Below are 24871 nucleotides of genomic sequence, written 5' to 3'. Positions count from 1 at the left end.
GATGACACTAGACTACAGATCTGGGAAGTGTTTCGAATGGGCTACTGCACAAATGAATCGAAAGACAACTTAACTAATGGACGTCGAGACATCGCACAGTTTTGATCAATGCAGCCACTGATTTCAGAAACTGACTATTAGGTCCACTCGCCAACGATCGTACCAAACCTAGTCTCGATTTTGTGACACACACTCACTGAAGTCTCTCACAGCAGGGATGATGTTCAGCCGAGAAGAGGCCATGGCTGAATCCATTGATTATCAATGCCAAGAGGCCAATCCTCTCTTCGACCATCTCCGAGCTGCATCTCCGTCGAATTCTAGTTTAAGTGTTCAAGAGGGCATTCAAGCTTGAGAATAGAGGTGGAAAATCATTCGTTATACATTATCTCATCCATCCATCCACAAATTTATCCATCCATCCGATGGCTTGCAATCTGGCATCCTCGGCTTACCATTCTGCGTCGCTCTCATTTTTCTAGGGATGTGGTCGATTTGATCGACGCAGCGACACCTCCCCTGCATCACCACGAGGTAATGCTCTCCTTGTTGCCTCTCTTGGCTGTGGAATGGACCCTGCGTTTTTTTGGTTAGGTTTTGAATGTATTTAAATTCAGCTCGAGCGTGAAGGAATACATGCTTGTGTTTTAAAGGTGTGTGTGCTTATTCGTGAAAGAGTGTATGCCTGTGCTTGAAGGATGAGATTTTAGGGCGTGTTATAGTGCGGTCTTTGCAAACATGTTTGTTTCTCAAGGTATACTTCTTTATCGTTGAGATTTTCATTCTATGGTGGTGTACCCGTGTTTATAGTTTTCAGTGATTGGTTGAGTGTATTGGAGGAACCGTTTATTAGGGTTTTGAGGTCTTCTACTGTTTGCAGCGGAAGGGTTTGGGGATTGAAGTTGCGGTTATCTATTTTGGAGGAGCGACAAAGGAAGTGTGTTGAGGGAGAAGCAGGTGAGACGAAGTTGAAAAAAATTGGGCAAGATGTCGATGTCCAAGACTTCCAAGCTGTTACTATATATAAATTGGCGGATTCGGGTCACGATCCAAGATGGGAGACAATTGGTTGGAAAGTTTATGGCATTTGATCGGCATATGAATTTGGTACTTGGTGATTGTGAGGAGCTACGTCGTGTGCCACCAAAGAAAGGGAAAAGTCAGGAGGAGAAGGAAGAGAGAAGGACCTTAGGGTTGCTACTTCTCCGTGGAGAGGAGGTGATTTCGATGACAGTGGAGGGCCCTCCACCACCTGACGAATCTAGAGCTAAAGCAGCTGCAGCTGTTGCTGGAGGTCCTGGAGTCGGCCGGGCTGCAGGACGTGGAATCCCCACTGCTCCTCTGAACCAAGCTCAGCCAGGACTTGCTGGGCCTGCAAGAGGGGTTGGTGGACCTGCCCCTGGTATGATGCAGCCGAGACCTCAAGTCTCAGCAGCTCCTATCACGTACACACCCCCTCCTGCTCCCATTCCCGGAGTGAGGCCCCCAGGTCCTCCACCTCCAGGGCAATATGCTCCTCGTCCAATGCCGGGGCCGCCAGGAGCGCCACCTCCTGGCATGCGCCCTCCTGGCCCTCCTGGTCAGATGATGCAAGGTCCCCCTGGACAAGCACCTCCTCAAGGGTATGGACAAGGTCCTCCTGGTGGAAGGCCAATGCCGCCTCCTCCTGGTCCTCCTCCGCAGATGTCTGGACCAGGCATTCCAGGTCCTTATGGACAGCGACCCATGGGTCCTCCCCCGATGATGCGCGGCCCTCCTCCAGGTATGGGAGGCCCTGGCGGTCCTCCTCGACCTGGAATGCCTCCTGGCATGCAGGGACCTCCAAGACCTGGTATGCCTCCTCCTGGTGCACCCCCTGGTATGTACGGACCTCGCCCAGGTATGCCTCCGCAGCAACCGCCGCCGCAGCAGTGAAGCCTCGATTTAATTCGATTCCTGAAGGATGGATTCAACCGATGCGGCTTTTCAGTACGATTTGTATCACCATACGTGCTCTGTTTATTAGTTTCAAATTTTCAATTCCAACGTGAGGATAAAACCTTTGGTAGACATCCAGTGCTCCCTTTTTTTTTATTGCGCGACAGAGATCAAATCCAAGGGGATAGGTAGGGTTTTGCTTAAAACATCCGTTGGTGATGACTGTGTGGAGAGTAAGGCTCTTACTAAAGGATGTGCAATTACGGCCTTGATGCCAATTTTTTTGATCAAGCCATTTCAGGCATCTGGATTTTGGATATTGAAAATATGTGATCAACTCTGCAATTCTTGGCTGAATGTCTGTTTCCTAGGACGTGATGAATTTCTTAGGGTGTTACGTCGTGGCCATTAAACAAGTGTTGTTCCAACTCATCCCCTCGCTTATTTCCGCAACCAGCTACTTAGATTTGCCTGCTGACTGAGCCATCCTACAGTTTGCAGCAGAATACTATGCATGATTTGTAGTTGGGTACACAATATTCTACCTTTAATATTTTTGCCATAGCATCATTCTGGGAACTAGAGTAATTGGTTCCTTTGCCTTATAATTTAGGTCACTTTTGTACAATGGTTTGGCAACTAAGAAAACCTTTGAAGAACTTGCCTATCAGCCTCCGAGTGGCTACAATGGAGCTACAATCTGAGCTTTGAAATTTAAGCGCCTCTGCAAAACATTCATTGGAACATACAAAGCCTAAATTTGAGTATCTACTAATCTAAACTGACTGGTATTGTGTGAATATTGGCCTGCTTTTCACTATATTGCAGGAACTTGAATCTGTCTTTAAAACTAGATATTGTTGTGTTAATTTTTAAAGATATTCATTATTGGACTTAATTATTTCAAAATCCCAAAGCATTATTTCCTTCAACTAATGATAAATTCACAGTAAACCATTCTGTTAATAAATAAATGAAATCAAAACAGAACAAAGCATAAGCACGAGACGAGAACTGATTCAAAAAACTCAAACAATGGCTTCTATTTTTAATTCTAAAGAGATTCTTCATAAAATTTAACTCAACGTACGTCACATTCAAAACAATCCAAAATCGACGAAGTACCAACAACATCAAAACATTCACCTTGAGCGAAACCAAAGTACCATTACAGAAGCGAAACGCATTTCAAGTATGGAAACTCACACATTTACACAGAGAGAGAGAGTGAGAGCCTCTCACAAACTAATAATACAGGGAGGGAGTGAGGGGAGATCTATGATGCATTAGAACCCGACGCACTAATTAGACATTTAATTGGACTAGCATCTTGACTCAGCTCCACGTCGGCGCCCTTGCCAGCCTCCATGCGCTTGTTTGCTCACCGTCCCAGCTCAAGCTCTCGTCCAGATCATGTGCATGGCTATGTCTTCACGGCTCTCGTGATCTCATCTACACCCTAGTGGCACAATTCACCCTGCTATGTTGATTACACGCGACCGCTGACGCGTTTCTGCTGGCTCTGTTCTGTGCCGTGCTGAGCTGCTCGTGGTTTTTTGAGTGTCGACGGAGCTGGGTTTGGATTCGTTTTGGGTTGATTCGGCTCGGTTGCGGGTTCAGCACTATTAGTGGGGAGTTCATGTTGTTTTTGAGGTAGAAGGGTGGGATCTTTGGTTTGTGGGTGTGAGGAGAGCCCGTAGGATATAGCTGTAGGATATAGGATTACTGTTTTGTATGTGTGAGATCGTGTGCGGTGGAGGGTATCTTGTTGTGGAGTTTGATAGTGTTGCATTGGTGGGTTTTCTAGAGGAGTGTTGGATCTTGCTTGGGTGTCATCATCTGCTAGTGGTCAATTGTAGTGTGGAGTGTTGAGAGGCCGTGTGTGTGTGTGTGTAGTGGATGCGGCAGATTGCCATCCTCGTAACTGGAGACGTGTGGGTTTTGAGATAGGGAAGGTAGTGACGGGGGCTTTGAGGTTGTGGGGTGGTGGTATTTGTGGGGATCAGTGAAGATGGCAGGGGGTGCGATTGCTGGAGGTAGGAGGCTGTTGCTACCTAGATTGCAGGCGTTGGCTTCGTGCCGCAGAGGTTTGAGCTTGGCTGCAGATGCCAGTAAGGAGGTGCGTCCCGAGGCGGGAGTGCCCCAGATGCCTGCCTTTGATTACACGCCCCAGCCTTACGATGGGCCCAAGGCCGACGAGATTCTGGCAAAGCGGAAGAAGTTTCTCAACCCCGCCCTCTTCTTATACTACAAGAAGCATGTAGGTTTAGACACTCTCTTGAATAATGCAATGCGTTACTTCATTTTGTATAAATGGTGTTTCAGGTGCTGCAAATTAGGTTTCTGCAGGGGTAGCCTCTTGTGGGAGAGAGACGGTCCGGCTCTGATCAGAGTTTATACTGATGGTAGAAGCACCATTGACGTGGCATTGCAGCTGAATATTGTGGAAGGAAAGATGCAGTACCTGTTTGATGAGAGTGGTCGGCGCTACTTGGACGCCTTCGCAGGCATTGTGACAGTGTCTGTAGGCCATGGTCACCCCACAGTGGTAGATGCGGTCGTGAAGCAGACCAAATTGCTACAGCACACAACTACCATCTACCTCCACCATGCCATTGCCAATTATGCGGAAGCTCTTGCTCAGCGCATGCCTGGCAATCTCAAGGTACAAATATCGTGCTGCAAGCGCAAATTCTTTCTTGGTGCTCCATCAGCTATAACTAATTTTCACAGTATCTGGCGAATTTTACATTTTACACCAGTGGACTGAGTTGAATGATTGTCATTAATTGGAATGCAGTGCAAAATTACTTTGAGTGTTTCCTTCCTAGTTTACACTGTGCTGGTGAGATTGTGTTGGTTTTGATTTTCTTTCTGGTTATTGGAGCAGGTTGTTTACTTTGTCAACTCTGGATCTGAGGCGAACGACATGGCCATGATGATGGCTCGCCTGTACACGGGAACCTTCGACATTGTTTCTCTTCGAAATGCTTATCACGGCATGAGCCCCTCTACCATGGGTCTCACAGCGCACAGCACCTGGAAATACAACGTGGCCCAGGTAGGTTCGCATTAAGATTTTTTGTTGAACTCAATACCATCAGCAATTGTTAAAGTTGTGTGTCAAGCATGAGCATTAATAACATTTCTTACGTTCTGACTACAGCCTTGACTTATCTATCTAATTCAATAATCTTCCTTTTGATTGACATGTCTGGTTTGGCAAACATTTGTCATGCTACATCTCGAAAGTAGTCATTGCATTATGTTGCGTTGAATAGTTTCAGAAGTGAACGACACCATGTTGAATCCGGTGCAGGGCTTTGGAGTACACCATGTAATGAACCCCGACCCTTATAGAGGTCCTTTCGGTGCCGATGGCAAGCTCTACGCCAACGATCTTGCCAACCTTATTGAATCAGCCACACCTGGTCGCATTGCTGGCTTCTTTCACGAGACTATCCAGGTCTTAAATCTCTCTCATCTGTTGCACCCTTCATGCCCGTATATTATTCTAATTGTAGTGTCACTGAATCCTGTGGCCAAATAAAGAGAAAAATACTATATTTTTCCCAAATGTATAAGCTTCAATGTCTTTTCATTTAATTAAATCCTAATATGATAATACTCTACTTGAAACCTGAATATTTTCAGCGTCTTTGAGATCTGGAGTCCTGCTTAAAACATGGAATATCTTTCCAACGGCAATATGATCGGATTCTGAGCATCGTCGCGGGCCTCGTGAAGTTACCGCTTTAATTCTTATGATGATCCATACGGCAGGGTGTGGGTGGAGCTGTGGAACTTGCACCGGGGTACTTGCCAGCAGCATACGACATCGTGAGAAAGGCTGGAGGCTTGTGCATTGCAGATGAAGTGCAGACCGGCTTTGGTCGGACAGGTAGCAACTTCTGGGGATTTCAGAATCAAGGTGTAACTCCTGACATTGTTACACTTGCTAAGGTTAGCAGATTTCTACCCTACTCTGACGTCTTCGGTAAATTGAACTTCGTTGATTGCTAGAGAATGGGTGCCGTTATTGCTTTTACACTGTAGAATTTTGAAGTTATAGTATCTGAAATTCGGCTTCTTTTTAATTAACCATACAACAGCATTTAGTACATTGTGCTTTGGATGCTTGTCAGGAGTGAATCAGAACAGCGCATTTCAAATCGTTGTATTATATTGCAGGGAATCGGTAATGGGCTGCCATTAGCAGCTGTAGTGACTACACCAGAAATTGCACAAGTGCTTGCACAACGATTGCATTTCAACACATATGGGGGCAATCCTGTGTGCTCAGCTGCAGGCCACGCTGTGCTAGAGGTGCTGGAAAAGGAAAAGAGGCAGGCGCACTGTGCAACAGTCGGGGACCATCTCTTGCACCGACTTCGTGCTCTTCAAGACAAGCATGATAGTAAGTGTTTGCAGGAAACTCCAAGTTTCAAATTGATGTGTGGTTATTTGGTTTGTGATTTTTTCGAAATTTTCTGTAGCCACGAAAGCAATGAGGGGTGTTTTATGTTCAGTGAATTTAAAATTTGTCTTTCTTGTCATCCTCTAGATGTTTCTCCTATGAGCTGAGAAGCGAAAGTTGATTTTGGGTGAACTTGTTTGATGCAGTTATTGGTAACGTGCGGGGCCGGGGTCTCATGCTGGGCGTTGAGTTGGTAAAAGACCGAACAACCAAGGCTCCAGCGAAAGAAGAGACTCTTCTTCTTTTTGAGCAACTGAAAGGTGATGCTGCACTTCACCTAGGGCTGGCCTAGTTCTGTGTATCACTAGCAAGTTTTGTACTGCTCCTTGACATGGTGGCAAGTGGGGCTGTGCAACTCCTACCATTCACTTACGCATAGGCTTTTTGGATGTTGCAGACCTCGGAGTTTTAGTTGGGAAGGGCGGGCTTCATGGAAATGTCTTTAGAATCAAGCCTCCTATGTGTTTCTCAATGGAAGATGCAGGTGTGTTCCTCATTCCCATTCTCTGCTTGTGTTCAATGTAGTATTTTTGTTCAAACTACCTCTACATCCCAAAAGCGGTATTTACATGAACAACTGCATTCCTCGTTCGCGTCCATAATTTATGTGCTACATTCTCATTCGATCACGTGATTTACTAGAATGTTCTTCCAAATTTACGAACTTTTCCATATTTTAATCATTCAATCATAAAATTGAGCATTTAGTCCACGAAAATGATGATGGTTTCACTTCGCTATTAAGTAGCATTGTGTGCAAGGGCCCTTCGAAAATATTTCTATTTCGGTCTTCTGTTAATTATGTTTTATCCTTAGTTTATTTTTAAAAAAAATTAATTTACCACTGTCATGCAAAAGTTGAGAGTGCATCTGCTCCCAATACTAATTATGTTAATATGTTGATGTAAAGAGTAGTATGAAATTGTAACACGGAGCTAGTAAGCCATTTTATTTGTGCTGGCCAAAAGTGGCTGAAGTCATTCATTGTGTCATGCAGACTTTTTGGTGGATGCCATGGACCACGTCATGTCCAAGCTTTGAACGGAGCTGATGATATTCATGTCTTAGTGTCAATTGCACTTTAAGGTCCGTGACCATGCAGATAATGTTGAAAAGTTAGGTGAAGGTTGTAGAACAGGGCTACTTGTACCTTTGCTTATTTCCGATTAAACGTTATGTTGGTGCAAGTTTGGTGATGATTTCCACCAAGCTGATTGTGAAGTTACTATACATGTGTATGTAATTAATACTATGATGTAATAAAGTGTAAGGCATTAATGTTCACGGTTCTCCGTTACAGTGCCCCACAATTCTGATCAGCGTGGTCAGCTCGCGAAATCTTTGTTGGTACTATTTTCTTATTTGTCAGTCTGCAACTTCATGCTGCATATCTAGTAAATATTTGCTTAGGGTAATTACAGTTTAAAAACAAGAATTGTGAGCCTGAGCGTCGGTATGTCTTCCTCCTCAAAATTAGTACATATCGCAGTCACAACAATTACAAGGTCATTGTTGTATACCACTCCAAACGATTAAATTTACTATCTTTCCAACAAAAGAAAAGTTTCTAATAGTTTATAGCTAAATGATGATGTTATTTGCAACCATGCCAAATTTGCATAAATTGGAAAAAACCATACAAAAAGACAAAAAAACACAATGGTATGTAAGTCCTTCGAATTCACCAAAGCTCACAAACATCAATGAATGAGATAAAGAACCAGAGTGATAAATATTATACAGATCTAGTAACTACCAATGGATACTTAAAGGAGGGTAATACTTCTCGCCCAAGCAATCTTTGAGTGCAAGGGAGATGGTACAATAAATCAAGCACTGGGTCGTGAATCACCCATTCCTAGCAATGATCTCATTGAGCCATCATTCCCTGTCCCGAATCTATAATACAGGAGGCAAGATGAACAGATGCAAGTTAGGATAACCTGGAACTCTGAACATAGCATCCACTAAACTAGGCATTCAAATGTCTGGTCGAAACTTAAATGCAGCGCTCATCTCTAACATACTGACTTTTATAGGTTCAGATTCCACATAAGGAATCCACAGGAAGCCTAAATACTACTGTCCAATAAAGGTAGGCCGAGGAAGAGGACCAGAATGGCTGTTACCTTGACGAATCCTTGCTTGCATATCAGCTAAGTGGGTAGCTTGAGTGAGAGGACCCGAATGGTTGCCTCCGTGACGGGCCCTGGCTTGAGCATCTGCGAGGGAGAGTGCCATAGCCAACATCATCTGCTCCTCAAAGCTCTCCGGTACCAATATCGTGTCATTGTTAGTACCACCACTATTCTCTCCGTTTCCAGTAAAATCCGGAATGTCCGACACTTCCCAGGGTAAGTCGGAGGCCGAAGGAACGCTACTCGAGAAGCTGGTGCCCACCTCAACCTGTTCCGAGCTTTGATCACCTAGCAATCCATTCATTGAGGAGCCTCTGTACTTGTTCTGCGTTGAGCTCACCCAGTTAGCCAGTTTTTCAGATGCTTTCCTTGAATTTTCCACATCATCTTCCCCCCTGCCAGGTGTTAAAGACATTACAGGCCTTTCCTGCACAACACTTTCGCCCCCACTACGAGGTATCTCCTCAAAACGTTGGAAGCGTGCTGGCCTATCTGATCCATTTCCAGTATTTTCCGAGGGGTCATTAATAGCATTTGAGATCTCAGCTACTCCTTGGCTGTCTGCATATAAAGGTGGAAGAACACCCGATGCCACTGGCTGAGAAGAAGTTGATGTGTTAGGGGAAACAGCCTGCTGTTCTGCCAGCGCAGCAATAGAACCTGCTAGACCCACCGCCGATGTGCCTTGTCTTCCAGAATGCTGGTCCAGAGATTCTGATTCGAGTACTGGTGGGGCAGGAGGAGGTAGAATGACAGTAAAGACATCTGCCTCGGAGCCGAGATTGTTCTCTGTTACCAATACCGTTGGTATATTCGGCACAGATCGAGTGGCTTCTCCATCCGAAAATCTCTGCCGAGTAAATTCCTCCTGAACATACGATGTCTTACCAAGTTAGAGGGTAGGTTTTATACATTGTCATATTACGCTGAGAAGAACAACAAAAGCTCCACAAAATCTCTGTTACTTAGTCTTGAAAACAGTAACAAAAACTAGAATAAACTAAAATAAACATGAGGGAAGGCTTTTATTGCAACTATTAAACCAAAGAGCTGACCAGATCAAGATGAATAAACCTGAATAGAAAGCCATAATATTGCCTCCATTACCATAATTTCCTCGAGGTCAAGATCAAGCTCATCATCCCTGACATAACCACAAATCAACGTCAAGGCAAGTCACAATATGAGACAGTCCCATTTGGTACAACACCAGTACTATCAGCGCAACTTTTCTTGGAGCTACACCCCATGAAAAGATCAGCATGCCCTTTAAAAGAAATACGTTTCCCGTAATGATTTTGTTAAAGACTAAGGGCAGTGAAAGAAGACAAAACTCCTAGCTGTAGGGTTAAGGGTTAAGAAAAAAAATTGTGTCTAATGAAGAAAATTTAATACCTACGCAGTGCTCTGGTTGCACCAGATGGGGCCGAGCCAGTTCGATAGCGGTTTAGTACAGTCATGGCATCTGATGACATTGGTGCCGCTGGTTCTTCAAGTGGTTCATATGCATCAAAACCCAGTACGTTCTGATAATCTTCATCCCACATGGAATAGTGATGTAGTCGTGAGCCATTCCTCTCAAGGGGGGCAGATGTTCCAAGGACCTATTTTTAAAAGAGCGATAAATCTTAGAGCTTGAAGAGCAGCAACCAAAATCAGGATCCAATCAACGTTAGAGTTACAAGTACGCACGAATTGTGTATGAAGTTCTAAACAAAATATTGTTCTCAAATTTCTTCGACCACGTAAAAGACTTCACCTGTGGCCGACGATCAGAATTACCCCTGGCAGACGACCAATTCAGAAAATCAATTTCATCTATTGAAGCACTCGCAATCTCGTGATCAGTGTCGGGTTGAGCTCGAGGAGTCGGCTGTCTGGTTCGACCCGCACGGATGTTTTCTTTCCTACGTTGCACGCGCTCTTCATCGTCTAGAAGCTCCTGTCGACGCATTCGAATTTTTGCCTCTATGACCTTTTGCTCCTCCTGCACATCGGCATAGATACACACAAACTATGAATGGACTTCAACGAAGCTTCTGATTTACGTCAATTTCCGTACGGCCGCCCAGATACATGCATAACATGGGAATTCCCGCCCTCGATATATTAATGAATTAGGAATGAGAAGGAAGTGGAGATGCATACCGCCTGCTCCATGCCCTTTTCCTCCAGCGTCTTGGCTCCTCGGTACTCAACGGCATATTGGGGAGTCTTACAGAACGGGCACCTTCAATGTCGAAAAGAAATATCAACATCAATTTAAAGTCTATGCAACCCACCGCAGACGACCCATTTCGAAACAGAAAGACACAGCAATGAATGTATTGAAGGCAGTGTATTAAAAAGTTAAGTTACGCATGACTGAAATTCGGGGCACATCTTGGCTGGACGAATGGTTGAAACAAAAATGAGATGGAACATCACTCACTGTGTTGGCCGGGCAGTATGCGGAGACTTCATCTGCAAGAAACACTCTGCAGCCATACCAATTTGCTCCTTAAAACAGGTACAATGAGGGGATAACAGGACTACCAGTGCTTCAATGCATACTGTCGTAAACAACATGTTTTAAAACATGATTCTGATCGGTGATTTATCCAAACCGTCAAGTCTCCAATGGGCGAAATCATGCAGACAGATTCCTTTAAATAATTACGTACCGGTGCATATTCCTTTCGTGCAACACTTGGATCTATTCAAACTCGGATAATGCTGCAATTGAACATCCCAGAAACTTATCCTGTTAGCTCAACCCGTTCAACAAAAAAACAAAAAGCGAAACAAAACAAAACAAAACAAAACCATAACCACATCTACCCTACTTTCTAAATTTATTCATTTAAGTCTTAAGAATATCAACAACGCCCTCGCCATAGATGAAAGGCAACGTGTGTAAGATTACTTAATTGCTGATTTTAGAGCTCCTGGGAATGACAATCAAGACGCACCAGGAAGCAGATTGGGCATTCTTCGAGGTCCGTAGCAGACTCCTCTTCGCCAGGGAAACAGGGAGCGAGCTTGGACTCGAGAATGAGGCGGCGAAGCTTTCTTTGATCTACATCACGATGAGGGTACAAACCCTGGGGACGAGTATAACGCTCGTCAATCACATGACGTCTGCGAGTAATCTTATTCCCCATGGTATTAAATCCACATTAATAACCTGCATGCTCCATCAGTTGGTCTTCTCTATGCATGAGAACTTCAACTCTCTCACTGAACGGTTTCAAACCTGCACCAAACAAAAAAGGAACTAATGTAAGAAAAATCAAAGTTACGAAGAATCATACACTTTCGTACAAAGCCAAGAATCAGTTCCAAGCTTTTTGTGGACTCAGAAGATTCGAATCCGATATCTGCTCGAATAAGGTCAACCAAAACCTGACTGGGACAATTCTCTCCTAAAGCCCTGAAACAAGAACTCGCAAATTTGCTAAGGCTCCGAGAAAGCATGAAGAGATTAACCAGAGACTATTTTAAAGAAACCTATTACGAGACAATATGCTTTTTAAAGGATTCCGTTACATGCTACGATCAGGTGTGCGTCAGATATAGACAGTGACCACACCAAGATGTTTCAAGAAAACGGGGAACACGCTTTTCATTCTTACGTAATATGTTGATACTCTCAAAGTTGAAAACTAGACTTGCCACCCACGTGGTCGTGATTTGAAGAAGATGTTTGTTGGGAAGGTGTAGGAGCTGCCATGCATAAGTTCAGAAGTCCATTCGGATTCCGCTACTATATTATTTTTCCATTCAGGATTAATCATCAAAAAGTGAGATCTTGACACTGCAACTACGATCCAAATCTCGGTATGAATGAGTCGGTAAGAGCGAGTAAGTCTAATTGAAAAGCGGCAATTCAGCTTCACTAAGAGTTTTGATTGAAACCTTGAGGAGCAACTTCCACTCTACAACAGAAGACAACTGAATTTGCATACGAAAATAGCCGCCAGATCCCCCAAGTACACAGTCTCAGTAGCACACCGACACAAACGGGAAATTCGCTATACACACAGGCAGACCAGCTGTAAAGAAGTCACTAGTCCAGGCTCATCGCCAAGGCCGCAATCTGACTCCAGTAATTGCCTCTTCTAAACTGAAACCTAATCCAAGCGACTTCACAAAAAGAAACCAAAAAAACAGATCGCCTAGAAAAACCGTACAGAAGGACCGCTACCACACCTCTCGCTACTGCGACCAAACCTCAAATCTAAACACCACCGACGAAAAATCAAAAAACCCAGCGCGTTCATTTGTAACTTGTAAGCTTCCAGTTCAACCGAGCTCACAAATCGTCAACACTTAGGGTAGGGGCGATTCTCCCAAAATCACTAGGTTTCCCACCGAATTTTCTCACTCGCCCGGCAAGTCAAATCAACGACCACTCACCTGCCGATAACAATTAAAAAGGGAAGAAACAACTTTAACAAAATTAAATCTCGATTCCCAAACCCCCCAAGTCGAAACTCCACCCACTTCCCCGCCTGAAAAAAATCCCCAACCCTCCGAACCCCCCTCCCCGCCATCTCCACCCCCAATTCTCACCTGTTTCTCACACGCACTTCTGTTGCACCACCAATGTCCCACCACAACTCACCTCCTCCTCAATCAATTCATACCCTCACTCGCCGCACTTGCTCTCCCGGCAGTGGCAACCAAACACACACACACACACAAGTGTGTGATGGGTTTGGGTTTGTGCAGCCAAAGTAGGCAAAGCCAAAACTACGAGGAGGGTGACGAAGGAGGAGGGAGGGAGGAGGAGGCGGTGTCCACGGCACGTTATGGAATTCATCAACGAGAAGTGAGGGGAGGAACAGTAAGTAACAGTAGCAGGGAACAAGAGGTTTTGTGGGGTTGCGGAATTTGACCGCGCAGCTCGCGGGATCACTGCCCACGAGTCAGTGTCTCAGCCCCACCCCTCCCCCCCCCCCCCCCCTCACTTGGTGTCTGGCCGGTGAGGAGGCCCTACTTTTCAACCGCCCTTCCCTTGTGCATCCTTCTTCTTCCTCCTCCGTCTCCTGCTTCGTCTCTCCTTTGGACATATCCATCTGCTTCACGTTGTTGTTGTTGTGTCCGGTTTCGCAAGTTGGGCCTGTAATGACAGATGTTCCCCGCCCTCCCTCCTACCGTCCCTACTCTTCCCTACTCCTCTTCCTAACTCAACGGATCACATGCCACAATGGCAGAAAGGGCGTTCTCTACCGCATGCAGACAATGGTGGGTGGGGGTGGGGTGGGTGTCAGAATGTCCAACTTGGCTTCGAGTGAGTCAGTCCACTTCGGAGGAGGAGGAGGAGGGCTGTGAGCGCAGCTCGTGGTTCCTTCTTCTTCTTCATTGCATTTCATTGCATTACTACTACTACTAGTGCTGCTAATTTTACTGACATTACTACAAATGCTAATCTTAACCCTCTCCTCCTCCGCTGGGTGTGCTTGTGACGCTGCTGCTGCTGATTGTGAGTGAGTGAGAGTGGGTGAGTGAGTGAGTGTGGGTGGGGTTGTGCATATCCAGTCAACATCTGCTGCTGATATTTTGTTCCTGCAAAATGTTGACCACTGCTCTAAAGAAGGGGGGGGAGAGAGGGTACTACCGTAGAAGAATAAAGGGCCCACGCATTCATTCATTCACTCATTCACTCACTCACTCCATTGCATTGCCCTCTCTCTCTCAATCTCTCTTTCTCTCTCTTTCTCCAGTTCCGTTTTGTTGGGTGGCCTGGATTATGTGCTAGCTCTCTCACTTAGCACACGTCGAGTGTCTTTGTGGACTTCTTCTTCTTCTTCCAAAGCTAGTTGCTTGCTTGCTTGCTTGTTTCCTTCCCCCTTTCGCCGTTTGTTTCTCGTTGTTGCCCATTTTGTTGTGGGTTCCGTGGTTCATTTTCTTGTGTGGTGTTGAGTGCCAGGACTGTTCATTTTTTTGTGTGTACTGCGTGTGATTAGGTGCATCCAGCTTTGCTACTTTCTTCAATAATCCGAATGTTTTTTTTTTTGAGGTTGCCGTAAACATCCTTGCTGTACATCAGATCTTTTGTCAAGTTGTTGTAAGATTTTGTTGTGTTTCACTTTTTTGTTCTATCAAATATGTTACAATATATATATATATATATATATAAATATTTGTTGAACAATTGTGGTAAAAATGATGATTGTTAGTGAGTTTTTATCACTCGGTTTTCTTCAAAATATGTCAAATGTCTTGAAGATGTTTTAGACTGGCATTTAGTAATTCCCTGTATTTTCACAGAAGAATGCAGAGAAAAGTCCTCTAACCATTTATTATTATTGTTTTATACATAATTGGACTAATAAAACATTTTAAAGAAGTCATGAACTACTAAAGATGGTGGTGACTTGTACAACAACGTGGTGTGACCCTTTTAATTAGCCAAATTCTTAGGAAGACAGATCTAGCAAATGATGATACAATGGTCATTTCTCTTACCATGTACAACATGATTCTCAAAAGATCTAAAAACTAATGTTAAAAAGATAGTATGTGATTTTTTCAAATAATACAAATAAATCTTATTCGGTTCTTATTTTTTTTTCTTAAGCAAATAAAATACATGAAAAAGAGTTTAAATACTACTGTAGAAATGGTATTCTTTTTTCTGTGATTCTATGAATCATAAAAAAAAAATTGTCCTGTAAGTCATTAGGCGGTGTAGCTAAAATTTAGAACCTATTTCCTATTATTTTTATGTATGCTAATTAACAATAAATAAATATTTTATTTTCATGTTGAATAAATATATATATTTCTGTATATATATATATATATATATATAGTTAGTGTTAAAATCGAGTCTTTAAATCTGACTATTTCAAAAAAAAAATTATATCACTCTTCTATAATCAATTTTTTATTTATCTTGTAAAAGAAGTTGTATATGGACATGCAATTATGTACCTTAAAATATCCAAATTTAGAAAGTCCATATTACTTGGGTGTAAAAAGTCAAATACTCTAAGATAAATATGCATAAAAAATGAGGTGTAAAATTATATAATTCACATTTTATATTAAAGTAATTATATTATGATTATTATTGTTATGGCAAGTAAAAGAATTTCAAAAAAAAATATAATTAGATACCCCAATTTCAAGAAAATTTACTAATATAGATGGTAATCTTCTTACAAATTAAAAAAATCAATGGAAGTCAAAGCACTTCTTGCAACCATGTATATTGTTGTTCATTTTTGCTTTTTGTTAGTACTATTTGTAAAGTACGTTTATGTCAAATATTTTGGTTAATGTAACTATTTTCAAGTAGTTTGAGTTTTTGTGTTATTTTTTAGAATCTCCTTATTAATGTAGATTTCTTTGTATCATTATAATGTCCGTTTTGTTTCTTAATGAAAACTATATTATTCAAATGAGTTATTTTCAAAACATCATCTCACCAAACATTATTTTCACAATATTTGGTAATATTAACTATACTGATTTAGGACCAAACGCAGTGTCATCTCAAGTTTAATAAATCAATATTTTGAATAATATTCTGATATGTTTATAATGAACATTATTATTAGATTAATTTGACTGAAAAAACATTCAAATTAAAAGCATTTAATCTTCCACAAATTCCATGAAAGCCTTGAATATTAATGTAAACTAATATTAGCCAACGAATATGGAAGCCAAGGCTAAATTTTTCTACTACTTAAAGAAAAGAAAATAATATATTTTTAATATAAATAAATAAATAAATAAATAAATAAATAACATACAATACATGAAAAACACATAATCAAAGCTTTAGATATTTGCACCCAGCCAACAGCCAACGTGAGCGATGACTTCATCCACGTGGACAACGGATGGATGATAACAATTAATATCAATCGCTTAACCCTGTTCACACGCCACAGCGTCGTGCCTACGTGGACACATACACTCGAACGAACGTAAGCATTCGTCACCATCCATATATGTGGATGAAATTCCATATCCTCTCTCTCGCCATCGCTATGGCTGGCACTGTGGCCATGGCCGCGTGCGATCCTGCGTTTTCAACCAGCGCTTGCTCGCTCATTCCTCAGCACCGCCGTTGCTCATTCTACGCCTGTCTTTTACTACTACAGGCATTGCATTCTTCTCCCAATCCTTTGATTTTAAAATACTGTTTGTGTTTTTTCAGGGGAGGGTTGAGTTGAATCGAGCGGAGCTGAGGTGAACGGCACCAGGTTGGTGTTGTTGTTGCTTCTGCTGCGCTGGCTATGGCGAGCGCTGCTCTGAGCATGGGGCGCCATACCTCGCTGTGCACTCCCCCGGTGCGAATTCACGAACCTGTATTCGATTTTTTTATAAAAAAATTGGAGTCGCTCTTAAGGAGAGCGGTTTGTGCAGTGTGAAGATTTTGGGGTGGAATCTCACGTAATGTCTCGCTGCATTTTGTTGCAGATAGGTGGGAGTTCGTTACCTTCAGTGTCAGGTTTCTGTGGTGACTGTGCCCCCGTTATTGGTTCTTTCGAAGTCTCGCTATCTATTGACCAGCGGAAATTGCGACTCGCCTCAGTGCGGGCTCTTCGTCGGTTTCAACAGAGTCCTTTTATTCTCTCTCAATCTGTAAGCCGGGTGAGTTCCTTGTTGTTTGAATTCGTCGGCGTGTCGATTATTAATCGTCTATTTGAACGTGTCCTCACAAACCCCTGCGGAGGTTTTGTGATACATTTGTTTTAAGTTGGTATTGTCGTGATGTAGTCGAGGGGACTTTTTAAAAATTGCGGGTGATAATGATTCCATGAAGCAGGTCTATGTCCGTAGTAGTTGCGAGAATGAACTGTCACAATGGACTGTGAATTCGTATGGTGCGGATACAGAAACACAGTTTACAACTGCCAAATTCCTTTGCGCACCAGACCTGTCGACATTAAATAAATTCACGAAGTTTTGTTGTGGGTTTCCAAAATTATAAGATATCGTGAGTTTCAGTCCTTCAAAGGATTCAGCATTTTATTTGAACGTTTTGTGTGACCATCCAAAATTCCACAATTATATCAATAAATAGGTTTCTAGGTAGTTTGAACGCGGCGGCTATATTGCAGATGTTTGATGATGCCCTGCAGTTGAACTGAACTCGAAGATATGTCTCACATGCTTGATTTGTGGGATTTTTTGGTGCAGACATCCTCAAATAACAACTTGGGTACTGTCCGGCATCTTAGGTTCAGGGCCTCAAGCGGTGAAAATCAAGCAGTAGAAGGTGAAGAAGAAAAGAAAGAACCAGCAAACACAACCGAGAAGTCCACTTCTTCAGGGACCTCAAACCCATCCCCATTTGCAGCTGGGAAAATTTCATCAAAGATCGCATCGCAACAATCCCAGCAAGCTGAGAATGGGAAGAGCTCAGTCTCTCCGGCTACAAAAGAAGCTGCTGCTGTTCCAACAACTACAGCAACGGATTCCCCAAAGTCGGCTCCAAAGCCAGTTTCCGCGGCAACACCATCAGTGTTTGTGAAAGCCCCTGCTGCTAAACCAGCATTTACTGTGAACCCAAAGTCTCCTCTCGATGACGGATCTGATAGCCCTTTCCCTACTGGAAAAGTGTCACCATTTGCAGCTGATAGATTGAAATCGCAGATGGCGTCTCCCCCCAGCCAATATAATCGAACTAGCTCAGGGCGGACAATGATAAATTCTGGAAAGCAGGTACTTGTTCTTTTGCATCTTGCTTGTGAGGGTATCGCTCCGAGTATTTAGAATGTACTACACATAGTTTTGTATTTTTTGTATTTTTTGTATTTTTTTTTTCTTCAAATATAAACCATGGACCTTGATAGTTGTACTAGTTTTGGTCTGTACCTCTTTGTGCTGTTTATTACCATAGCACGCAATCATGATGTCTGTATTCATTACAGCAGTTTCTTTAGGTCCTAAGCAGTAATCATTTGTGGCACTGCTAATTACATCACTGAAATATGCTTGCCCTAGCGAACATACTATTTAAGAAATTGTCGGTGGCATGGGTCTCCGGACTGAGAAGTTTACTTGTCACTGAACAGTTGGTGTATTTTGCGACATTTATATTCTTCCCTTATACTTCAGTGTAAACGGAACCACTACGAAGTTTGACGTAGAGATTGTCCTTTTCTTTTGATTGCTAAACCTAGAGTGGTATATTCTTGTGATCCAGGTCCTTGATGCTTTCAAACAGGGGGAGAAGGATGGGAAGACGACTAAATTTGGGCAACCCATCGTACCCAAGAACATATTTGACGACGTGAGGCAGACTCAGGAGGAGAAAGACGCTGATAAGTTTTCATTCAATTTGAGACCGGGTGATATCTTTTTAATCTTCTCGTTTTTGTTAATTATAGGGCTTATGTTAGGCACGGCGTTTCTAGTATGGAAAGTGGGTGGTATCCACTACAATGAGTAAATCGATTCTTATTTCCTTACTGAAATTGGTGGGTTGGAAATTAGTTATTTAGATCAGACAATAGGTAAAGTGAGAAAGACTTCATCATTTCATTTACCTTGATTCGCATATATTGATGCAGAGGTCAACTGTGTATGACTAGAAACAACGTTTTATGCTCTATCGAGGCGGCAGTAATAGTAGTAGCTGCTCATGGCACACCCAAGGAAGTTAGTAGTGACCTCTATCGCCGGTCTTTCCAGAGTCTTGGAACGCCTAAATTTAGCAATAGTCAGATCTCAAGTTGAATATTTAGTCGGGAATTATTGATTATAGGCTATTGAAGGGTGCAATAATTTCAACCCAGAGGTTGTTATGCCGCCTTGAATAGTGTCTCTTGACAAACATCTTCAACCTGTGCTTAAAATTGCAGAGTTCCTGCTTTGAGTTCAATATCAAGCTACCAGATACATTTTTGTTGACCCATGTGGTGATCTTACCCTATGTTCACAGCTCGTATTTTCATGTGATTTGGCGCAAGCGTACTTGTCATTTACGAGCATTTATGTTGCTATTGTTGCTTATCTGAGACCAATTTCTAGTTCTTCCCAGTGTAAGTCTATGTTTCTCTGCAGGATTGAGTACTTATCTAAAACTTTATACCCTGCGAAAACAACACAACTAAATCCCGTGCGGAGTTTCAAGAAGTGCTAGGTCATCTCAGTCAAATACCAGATGGAAAGATGAAATTCGCTCAATTGCTGAGAAATTCATGACTCTTTTAAGAGGCGTATGGTCACACTCAAGTAGATTACTCTCTGTCGTCCGTCTTCTCGGTCGGTTTGAGTGGAGAACTGTTTTAACATTTCGAATTTTTTTGTCTTTCAGTCGGCTCCTCATTGCTCTCAGCTTCCTCTGTCTTCTAGATCCCTCTCTTCTTTTACAGCTACCATGCCAAAACTGATTGTCAAGATGTACATCTACGCAACTTTGAAGGCTACTCCGCACACTGGTAACGCGGTTCTGCAAGCTAACAAGTGCAGACAATCTGAGATGGTTGACATGGTCATCGATAAACTATTTTGGTTGTGAGGGGTCATTCGGAATCAAATGTGTTCAAATGTAAATCCGCAAGATGCGGGGAAACAAAATGTACACCACTATTATTTAATTGTGCTGTATAATAGGTACTTTGTGGGCGGCACCCAGATCGTGGAAATGCAGGTAAGAACCGGTCCTCTGCTAACAGAAGATTGCAAGATTTAATGTAGTGGGTATGATTAGTAAACATTCTGCTGTCCAGAAACATTTCAGTTAAATACCAAACATCTTAATTCAGAAAATGTCATTACCTTAAACGAAAGATGTGTAGACGACGCAGTGGAGGTATTACGACATGAAAATGATACAACGGCAGACTGATATAGTAATCACAAGTATCGCCAAGGACCGAACTAAAAATAGCAAATGTCTACCACGACCGACTTTACGAAGTCTTCCAATTTGGGAACATGGTGATCAGGTATTCAAGAGATTAAGTTCGATGATTTTCTTAAGACAGGAATAAAATCGACGATAGAATACTTGTAGGCCTACCAAAATTTCGAGCGGAATCTAATGAAATTTCGTTCGTTTCATAAATGGCAAGCACGGTTGCGCCAAATCATGGTAAATTGCAATTGCAAGGAGTTTCTACAAATTGGTGTCTGCTCCCTCTTCGGCATAACCCCAGAAGTCGTCATCGTCACTTGAAGCGGCAGAAGTTTCCTTTCTATCACCGAATCCTCCCTCAGGTCGAGGCCCATTGAACCTTCGGCTGCTGTAAAACAATACAGTTAAAAATTCAGGAATAGAGTTCCAAATCATCAGAAATACGGAGGTTATGACTGGTGACAAGGTTCAAAATTGAGGTGAAGCTTCCCTGAACCGACCATAGGATTAATTAAATAAACAACGATTAGTGGCATACCATATTTAAAATTTTCGTAATCAAGCGTAGTTAATCCTAATACCCAAATGTTCGGGTTCTGAGATTAGGTCACGAGATGAGCAGTCACAATTTCTGTTTCACACGAACGTGCAAGCAAGCAGACACAGCAAAAAACATAGACCACTTAACACAATTCTAATTTTATGAAGAATGCACGCTGTTGTAGCCAGAAATTATAGTGAAACGGGAGAAATTATCAACTTAGGTGTTATTGAAGCTACCAGAGTTTCTAACCACAAAAACAAGACAAATAGGTATAGTCATAGAACAAGAAATGGAGTTGTCAAAGTACCTCGCCTTCCTGCGATGGGAGTCTTTCTGCTTGCGTTTCACGATATCCTGTGGAGTCTCATGGTACCTCCTGCGCCTGCATTCAGGGATCACTCCAGTGGCCATAACGGCTTTCCTGAACCTTCTCACCACGGAGTCAGCCGGCTCATCCTCTCCGACAAAAACCTGAATATCCAAACGGAAAGAATCAGTATCAGCAGAGCAGACACACCGAGGCCACCTCGGACACCTCAGTTCAATTCCTTCACTACCACAGCACGCTCCACACCCTAACACCACAGAATTCATTGACCAAACAAAGCTTCCGAAGAGCAAGCTGCGACACAATGCACTGACCTGAGTATTGTAGGTGCCCTTAAAGTACATGACATTGACATGCTCCAGACCGGGGTGAAGCACAGACATAGCCGATGCATCTCCATTGTTAATCGACAATGGCTGCGACGCAGACACTGTCAGCTGCGGCAGCTTCCGAGGAATGGTAGCGTTGCTGGAGGTAGTGGCATTGCTGTTCGGCTCAGCGGCGGAGCATCGCCATGAGGATGAGATCGGCAACGGAGAGAATGTTGCGGAAGACATGGCCATAGCTGCTGCTGCTGCTGCTGCTGCTCCTCCAAGTCTCGATTCCCCTCGCTACACTGTAATCGCGACCCTGCAATTGAAATTTGAGAGTGATTTATTAAGGGACGCTCAAGCTGAAGCGAAAGCAACCAAGTTCCAGGAGTGCTCTGTTTCCACGGAGAAGGATAAGACACCGACGAGATGGAGATGAAAATAAAACGGATGAATAGTTTCTCATCGTCTGTTGACGTGGCATTCCGTCCAGAATTGCAAATCCGATCAACTCTGAACTTGTCGACCAGCATCCGCCCGTGTGAACAAGGCTCAGAACGAGAACATATACTATATATATATATAAATAAATAAATAAATAAATATATGTATCATAATTTCCAATTAATAATAGAAAAATATTATATTGAATTACAATAAAATATACACAATTGAAAGGTGGATTTAAACAACAACAACAATTATAGTGGTTGTAATAATAATAATAATAATCATAACAATGTCAAAGTACAACTGAGCAAAAGTTTACTGAAGCTTCAGTATGTAGTAAATGGATTAAATGGGAAGAATAACAAAATGGATTAAATTGTAAATATACTAACAGAATTTCCTCTTTTTTGTGAAGACGTCAAACAAGATGGAGGCGCTCAGTAGTTTCAACAAATTAATTGTTCCAACCTTGTGATAATCGACATTAGTAAATACAGCATGAAGATGGCAGTTGTGGTAAGCAACCGCTTTAGAAACCATGTGGATTCATTCAAGTATAAATGCTCATGTGCGTATTTAAGATGCTTAAGATGCTTCTTAGAACATGAGTTTAAATGCAAAAATTCAGGGTTAATACATTAAGCACAACTGAGCATGCGCTGATAGAGCTACCACTTTCATGTTTACTTACCTGGTTCACATGTGGCCAAGATATCTCCTCATCGTCATATTCTTGTGTACAATGCCTCATGAGCTTTTGACTTGCATTTCTGAGCTTCAGGATCTGTGTGTAAAATGAAATATTGTACCTCTGTAAAAAGTCTCCTTCCTGGACAGGTACACGACTTTTAGTTTTTGGAGATGCTAAAGATTGGCTGGGCTATCCAATGAAGGAGACTTTTGATGTTGTTAACATGCAAAGTAGAGAGGCGTTGTGAATGATACTCTTCTGTGTGCATTTGTGGTTTGGTATGAGAAGGAATCACTTTTGCTTACTGTCTATACAAAGCCTCACTATTGAGCCTTGTTCAAGTAAAATAACCTCTCGTAGTCAGCTGTTTTCAACTTTCAAGACGATAATGCATTGCGACATTTTGCTGGATCTGCGTTTTACGCTACAAGAACATACAGCTTATGTTTTTACACGATCTACGTATACGAGTCTCCAAACGTTGTTGACAAGAAGTTCAGAAACAGTTGCAGATAGACTTTGAAAATATACCTCCGAAGATGAGCCTGAAAGGTTAAGTCAGATGCAAAACAGAACAGGCTCACATGACAAGTATCGCACAGGGATGAACAATGGCTGCTTTCAAGGGCAACAAAGTCTACACCACACATGCTATTTGATGAAGAGCGCCTTATGAAGCTCAAGGTGGTAGAGCCTTGGGAAAGATCATGGAACCAGCAAATCCGTCTTCAGCTTCAATTCTGTTCTTTCCAGTGACAGGTAAGAATGAATTAGCGAATGATTTTAGGGTTCTAAGTTAGCTTTGCTTCTATGTTAGATATTCCACGACATCGACTCGCATTCGACACCTCTCAAGTTCACTGTCAATGTCCTCCTAGTGTCCATCCACATATGTTACTCTCCGTCGACGCAGATTGTGTGCTTGTGTTTCTCTTCTGACAGATGGTCTTGCTCAGATGTGACTTGAGATGGTGTTGTAATGAGTGGTTTCAACTTCATAACAACTACTATCGCAATCCTTGAGATACAGTCTGGGTCATGGTGTTGGCATTTCTTGGTTCTCGGTCATATTTTCGTAACGAATCCTCAGATCATTTTTGTACATCACACTAGTTTCATTGAAAATTGAGCTCTTACAGAAGTAATCCCGTCGTCGAATAAGGTGGGCAGCCATCTTCCTCGAAACCAATTAAAATTACACTATCACTTACATCCTACTTCTATAAAGTAGGCCTACAACAAGCTCCAGGTTAATCCCAAGTTAACAGCCGAGACGGAATTGGTTCATGGGCATGGCGCATCAATTGCTGAAGAAAGACTTTATGATATTAATGTTGTTGTTGGGGCCCGTTTTGTTTTTTTTGTTTTTTTTTAAATTTTTTATTGTGAGCTAGTCTTTGGATGCTTTTGCCCATCATCGATGGCAAGAGGCTGATTGTTAGAATCCAAGAGAAATGCCCTCACTCCCTGGGCGATTATGGTGCACGCCATGTTGTCTGATTTAGGACATTACAAGCTTAAATCAGATAAGCAAGGCATTTTCTTTCAATGTGTGCACATTGTAGCAGCTCTGCCTTCTAGGAAATTGATAGTTCTCTGTTTGCGGATGACTTCACCTTCTTGATAGAGGATAGGAGAGCCATTACTAATCTCGACAATAAAGCCACCTAAGCAATGTTATATGGGTGAACTTTTTTCATGTAATCAGAATGATGTTGTAGGGAACTTCTACATACATGTGTAGTATATTTGTAGAATATGCAGATAGGTATGTATATATATGTATATATAGTTGTATATAGTGATTTGAAGAGACCTGTCTATAAGCATGTTATTTAAGTTCAAACTTTCATGTATTGATATTATTATTATTTTAAAATTTCTACTCATTCATATAGAATTGTTATAATTTAAAATCATATGAAAATGCTTACATATCAACAATTTGATGTAAAGATAATAGTTAGTGTTGAGTTTTCAATCTTTCATTTTATGGAAGATAATTCTTACTCTACACAAATCAAAATATTACCCATAAATGCAATCAACATAAAAATATTTTCAACAATATTTTCAAATTTATAAAGAAACTTAGATTTTATCTTATAATAAAATCCTATTCTTAAAGTTGACTTATAAGGTTGGTATTAACCATCTTTCTAAGTTTGATGGATCTTACTTTAACAATTGGCAACATCAACTATTA

At 42.1% G+C, this 24871-nt stretch overlaps 4 protein-coding genes, 1 long non-coding RNA gene and 1 pseudogene across 9 annotated transcripts; 4 read left to right on the top strand and 2 right to left on the bottom strand.

Annotated features, from left to right (window-relative positions):
• Nucleotides 1-485: 485 nt before the first annotated feature.
• On the top strand, nucleotides 486-2243 carry LOC112288055 (uncharacterized; annotated as a pseudogene). Of its 2 annotated transcripts, none has more exons than XR_016505257.1 (2): nucleotides 486-534; nucleotides 881-2243. The product of XR_016505257.1 is annotated as an uncharacterized LOC112288055, transcript variant X1 (transcript). The 2 variants fall into 2 exon arrangements; XR_016505258.1 differs by having other exon boundaries at nucleotides 486-653.
• A 913-nt stretch (nucleotides 2244-3156) lies between these two features.
• Nucleotides 3157-7676, top strand: LOC112287430 (alanine--glyoxylate aminotransferase 2 homolog 1, mitochondrial). Its single transcript, XM_024530390.3, has 9 exons — nucleotides 3157-4177; nucleotides 4352-4582; nucleotides 4808-4978; nucleotides 5237-5383; nucleotides 5701-5880; nucleotides 6109-6334; nucleotides 6541-6654; nucleotides 6792-6878; nucleotides 7392-7676. Exons 1-9 carry the CDS (start codon nucleotides 3929-3931, stop codon nucleotides 7433-7435), a joined length of 1449 nt encoding a protein of 482 aa, XP_024386158.1. The 5' UTR covers nucleotides 3157-3928; the 3' UTR covers nucleotides 7436-7676.
• Nucleotides 7677-8102: 426 nt separating this feature from the next.
• Nucleotides 8103-13470, bottom strand: LOC112287429 (uncharacterized). Of its 3 annotated transcripts, XM_024530388.3 has the most exons (10): nucleotides 13087-13351; nucleotides 12147-12237; nucleotides 11484-11767; nucleotides 11196-11247; nucleotides 10964-11009; nucleotides 10681-10762; nucleotides 10292-10519; nucleotides 9928-10136; nucleotides 9607-9676; nucleotides 8103-9400 (listed from the first exon to the last, which is right to left on the bottom strand). In XM_024530388.3, the coding sequence occupies exons 3-10, from the start codon at nucleotides 11673-11675 to the stop codon at nucleotides 8474-8476; spliced, it is 1806 nt and encodes a 601-aa protein (XP_024386156.1). In that variant the 5' UTR covers nucleotides 11676-11767; nucleotides 12147-12237; nucleotides 13087-13351; the 3' UTR covers nucleotides 8103-8473. The 3 variants fall into 3 exon arrangements, with proteins under 3 accessions (XP_024386156.1, XP_024386155.1, XP_024386157.1); XM_024530387.3 differs by lacking the exon at nucleotides 12147-12237 and having other exon boundaries at nucleotides 13087-13470; XM_024530389.3 differs by lacking the exon at nucleotides 12147-12237 and having other exon boundaries at nucleotides 9640-9676; nucleotides 13087-13274.
• A 3091-nt stretch (nucleotides 13471-16561) lies between these two features.
• On the top strand, nucleotides 16562-19396 carry LOC112287789 (uncharacterized). Its single transcript, XM_024531192.3, has 4 exons — nucleotides 16562-16823; nucleotides 16954-17127; nucleotides 17677-18201; nucleotides 18686-19396. Exons 1-4 carry the CDS (start codon nucleotides 16770-16772, stop codon nucleotides 18929-18931), a joined length of 999 nt encoding a protein of 332 aa, XP_024386960.1. The 5' UTR covers nucleotides 16562-16769; the 3' UTR covers nucleotides 18932-19396.
• Nucleotides 19397-20412: 1016 nt separating this feature from the next.
• Nucleotides 20413-21830, bottom strand: LOC112287790 (uncharacterized). The gene is made up of 3 exons (XM_024531193.3): nucleotides 21528-21830; nucleotides 21193-21356; nucleotides 20413-20729 (listed from the first exon to the last, which is right to left on the bottom strand). Exons 1-3 carry the CDS (start codon nucleotides 21774-21776, stop codon nucleotides 20603-20605), a joined length of 540 nt encoding a protein of 179 aa, XP_024386961.1. The 5' UTR covers nucleotides 21777-21830; the 3' UTR covers nucleotides 20413-20602.
• A 723-nt stretch (nucleotides 21831-22553) lies between these two features.
• Nucleotides 22554-24565, top strand: LOC112287505 (uncharacterized). Its single transcript, XR_002971310.3, has 2 exons — nucleotides 22554-23424; nucleotides 23805-24565. It is a non-coding gene; the product is annotated as an uncharacterized LOC112287505 (long non-coding RNA).
• Nucleotides 24566-24871: the final 306 nt, after the last annotated feature.

The sequence above is a fragment of the Physcomitrium patens genome, chromosome 10 (genome assembly GCF_059467195.1).
Source record: "Physcomitrium patens ecotype Gransden chromosome 10, ASM5946719v1, whole genome shotgun sequence".
Classification (NCBI taxonomy): domain Eukaryota; kingdom Viridiplantae; phylum Streptophyta; class Bryopsida; order Funariales; family Funariaceae; genus Physcomitrium; species Physcomitrium patens.
This window is presented reverse-complemented; position numbering and strand designations above follow the sequence as displayed.

Coding starts and splice junctions, on each gene's coding strand:
- LOC112287430 (XM_024530390.3), top strand. CDS start 3,929: ATGGCAGGGGGTGCGATTGCTGGAGGTAGGAGGCTGTTGCTACCTAGA. Junction 4,583..4,807: donor GCATGCCTGGCAATCTCAAG/GTACAAATATCG, acceptor TTATTGGAGCAG/GTTGTTTACTTTGTCAACTC. Junction 6,879..7,391: donor TTTCTCAATGGAAGATGCAG/GTGTGTTCCTCA, acceptor TGTGTCATGCAG/ACTTTTTGGTGGATGCCATG.
- LOC112287790 (XM_024531193.3), bottom strand. CDS start 21,776: ATGGCCATGTCTTCCGCAACATTCTCTCCGTTGCCGATCTCATCCTCA. Junction 21,357..21,527: donor AGGGCACCTACAATACTCAG/GTCAGTGCATTG, acceptor TTGGATATTCAG/GTTTTTGTCGGAGAGGATGA. Junction 20,730..21,192: donor TCCCATCGCAGGAAGGCGAG/GTACTTTGACAA, acceptor ATTGTTTTACAG/CAGCCGAAGGTTCAATGGGC.
- LOC112287789 (XM_024531192.3), top strand. CDS start 16,770: ATGGCGAGCGCTGCTCTGAGCATGGGGCGCCATACCTCGCTGTGCACT. Junction 17,128..17,676: donor TCTCTCAATCTGTAAGCCGG/GTGAGTTCCTTG, acceptor TTTTTGGTGCAG/ACATCCTCAAATAACAACTT. Junction 18,202..18,685: donor TGATAAATTCTGGAAAGCAG/GTACTTGTTCTT, acceptor CTTGTGATCCAG/GTCCTTGATGCTTTCAAACA.
- LOC112287429 (XM_024530387.3), bottom strand. CDS start 11,675: ATGGGGAATAAGATTACTCGCAGACGTCATGTGATTGACGAGCGTTAT. Junction 11,010..11,195: donor CACGAAAGGAATATGCACCG/GTACGTAATTAT, acceptor GTATGGCTGCAG/AGTGTTTCTTGCAGATGAAG. Junction 10,763..10,963: donor CATACTGCCCGGCCAACACA/GTGAGTGATGTT, acceptor TCGACATTGAAG/GTGCCCGTTCTGTAAGACTC.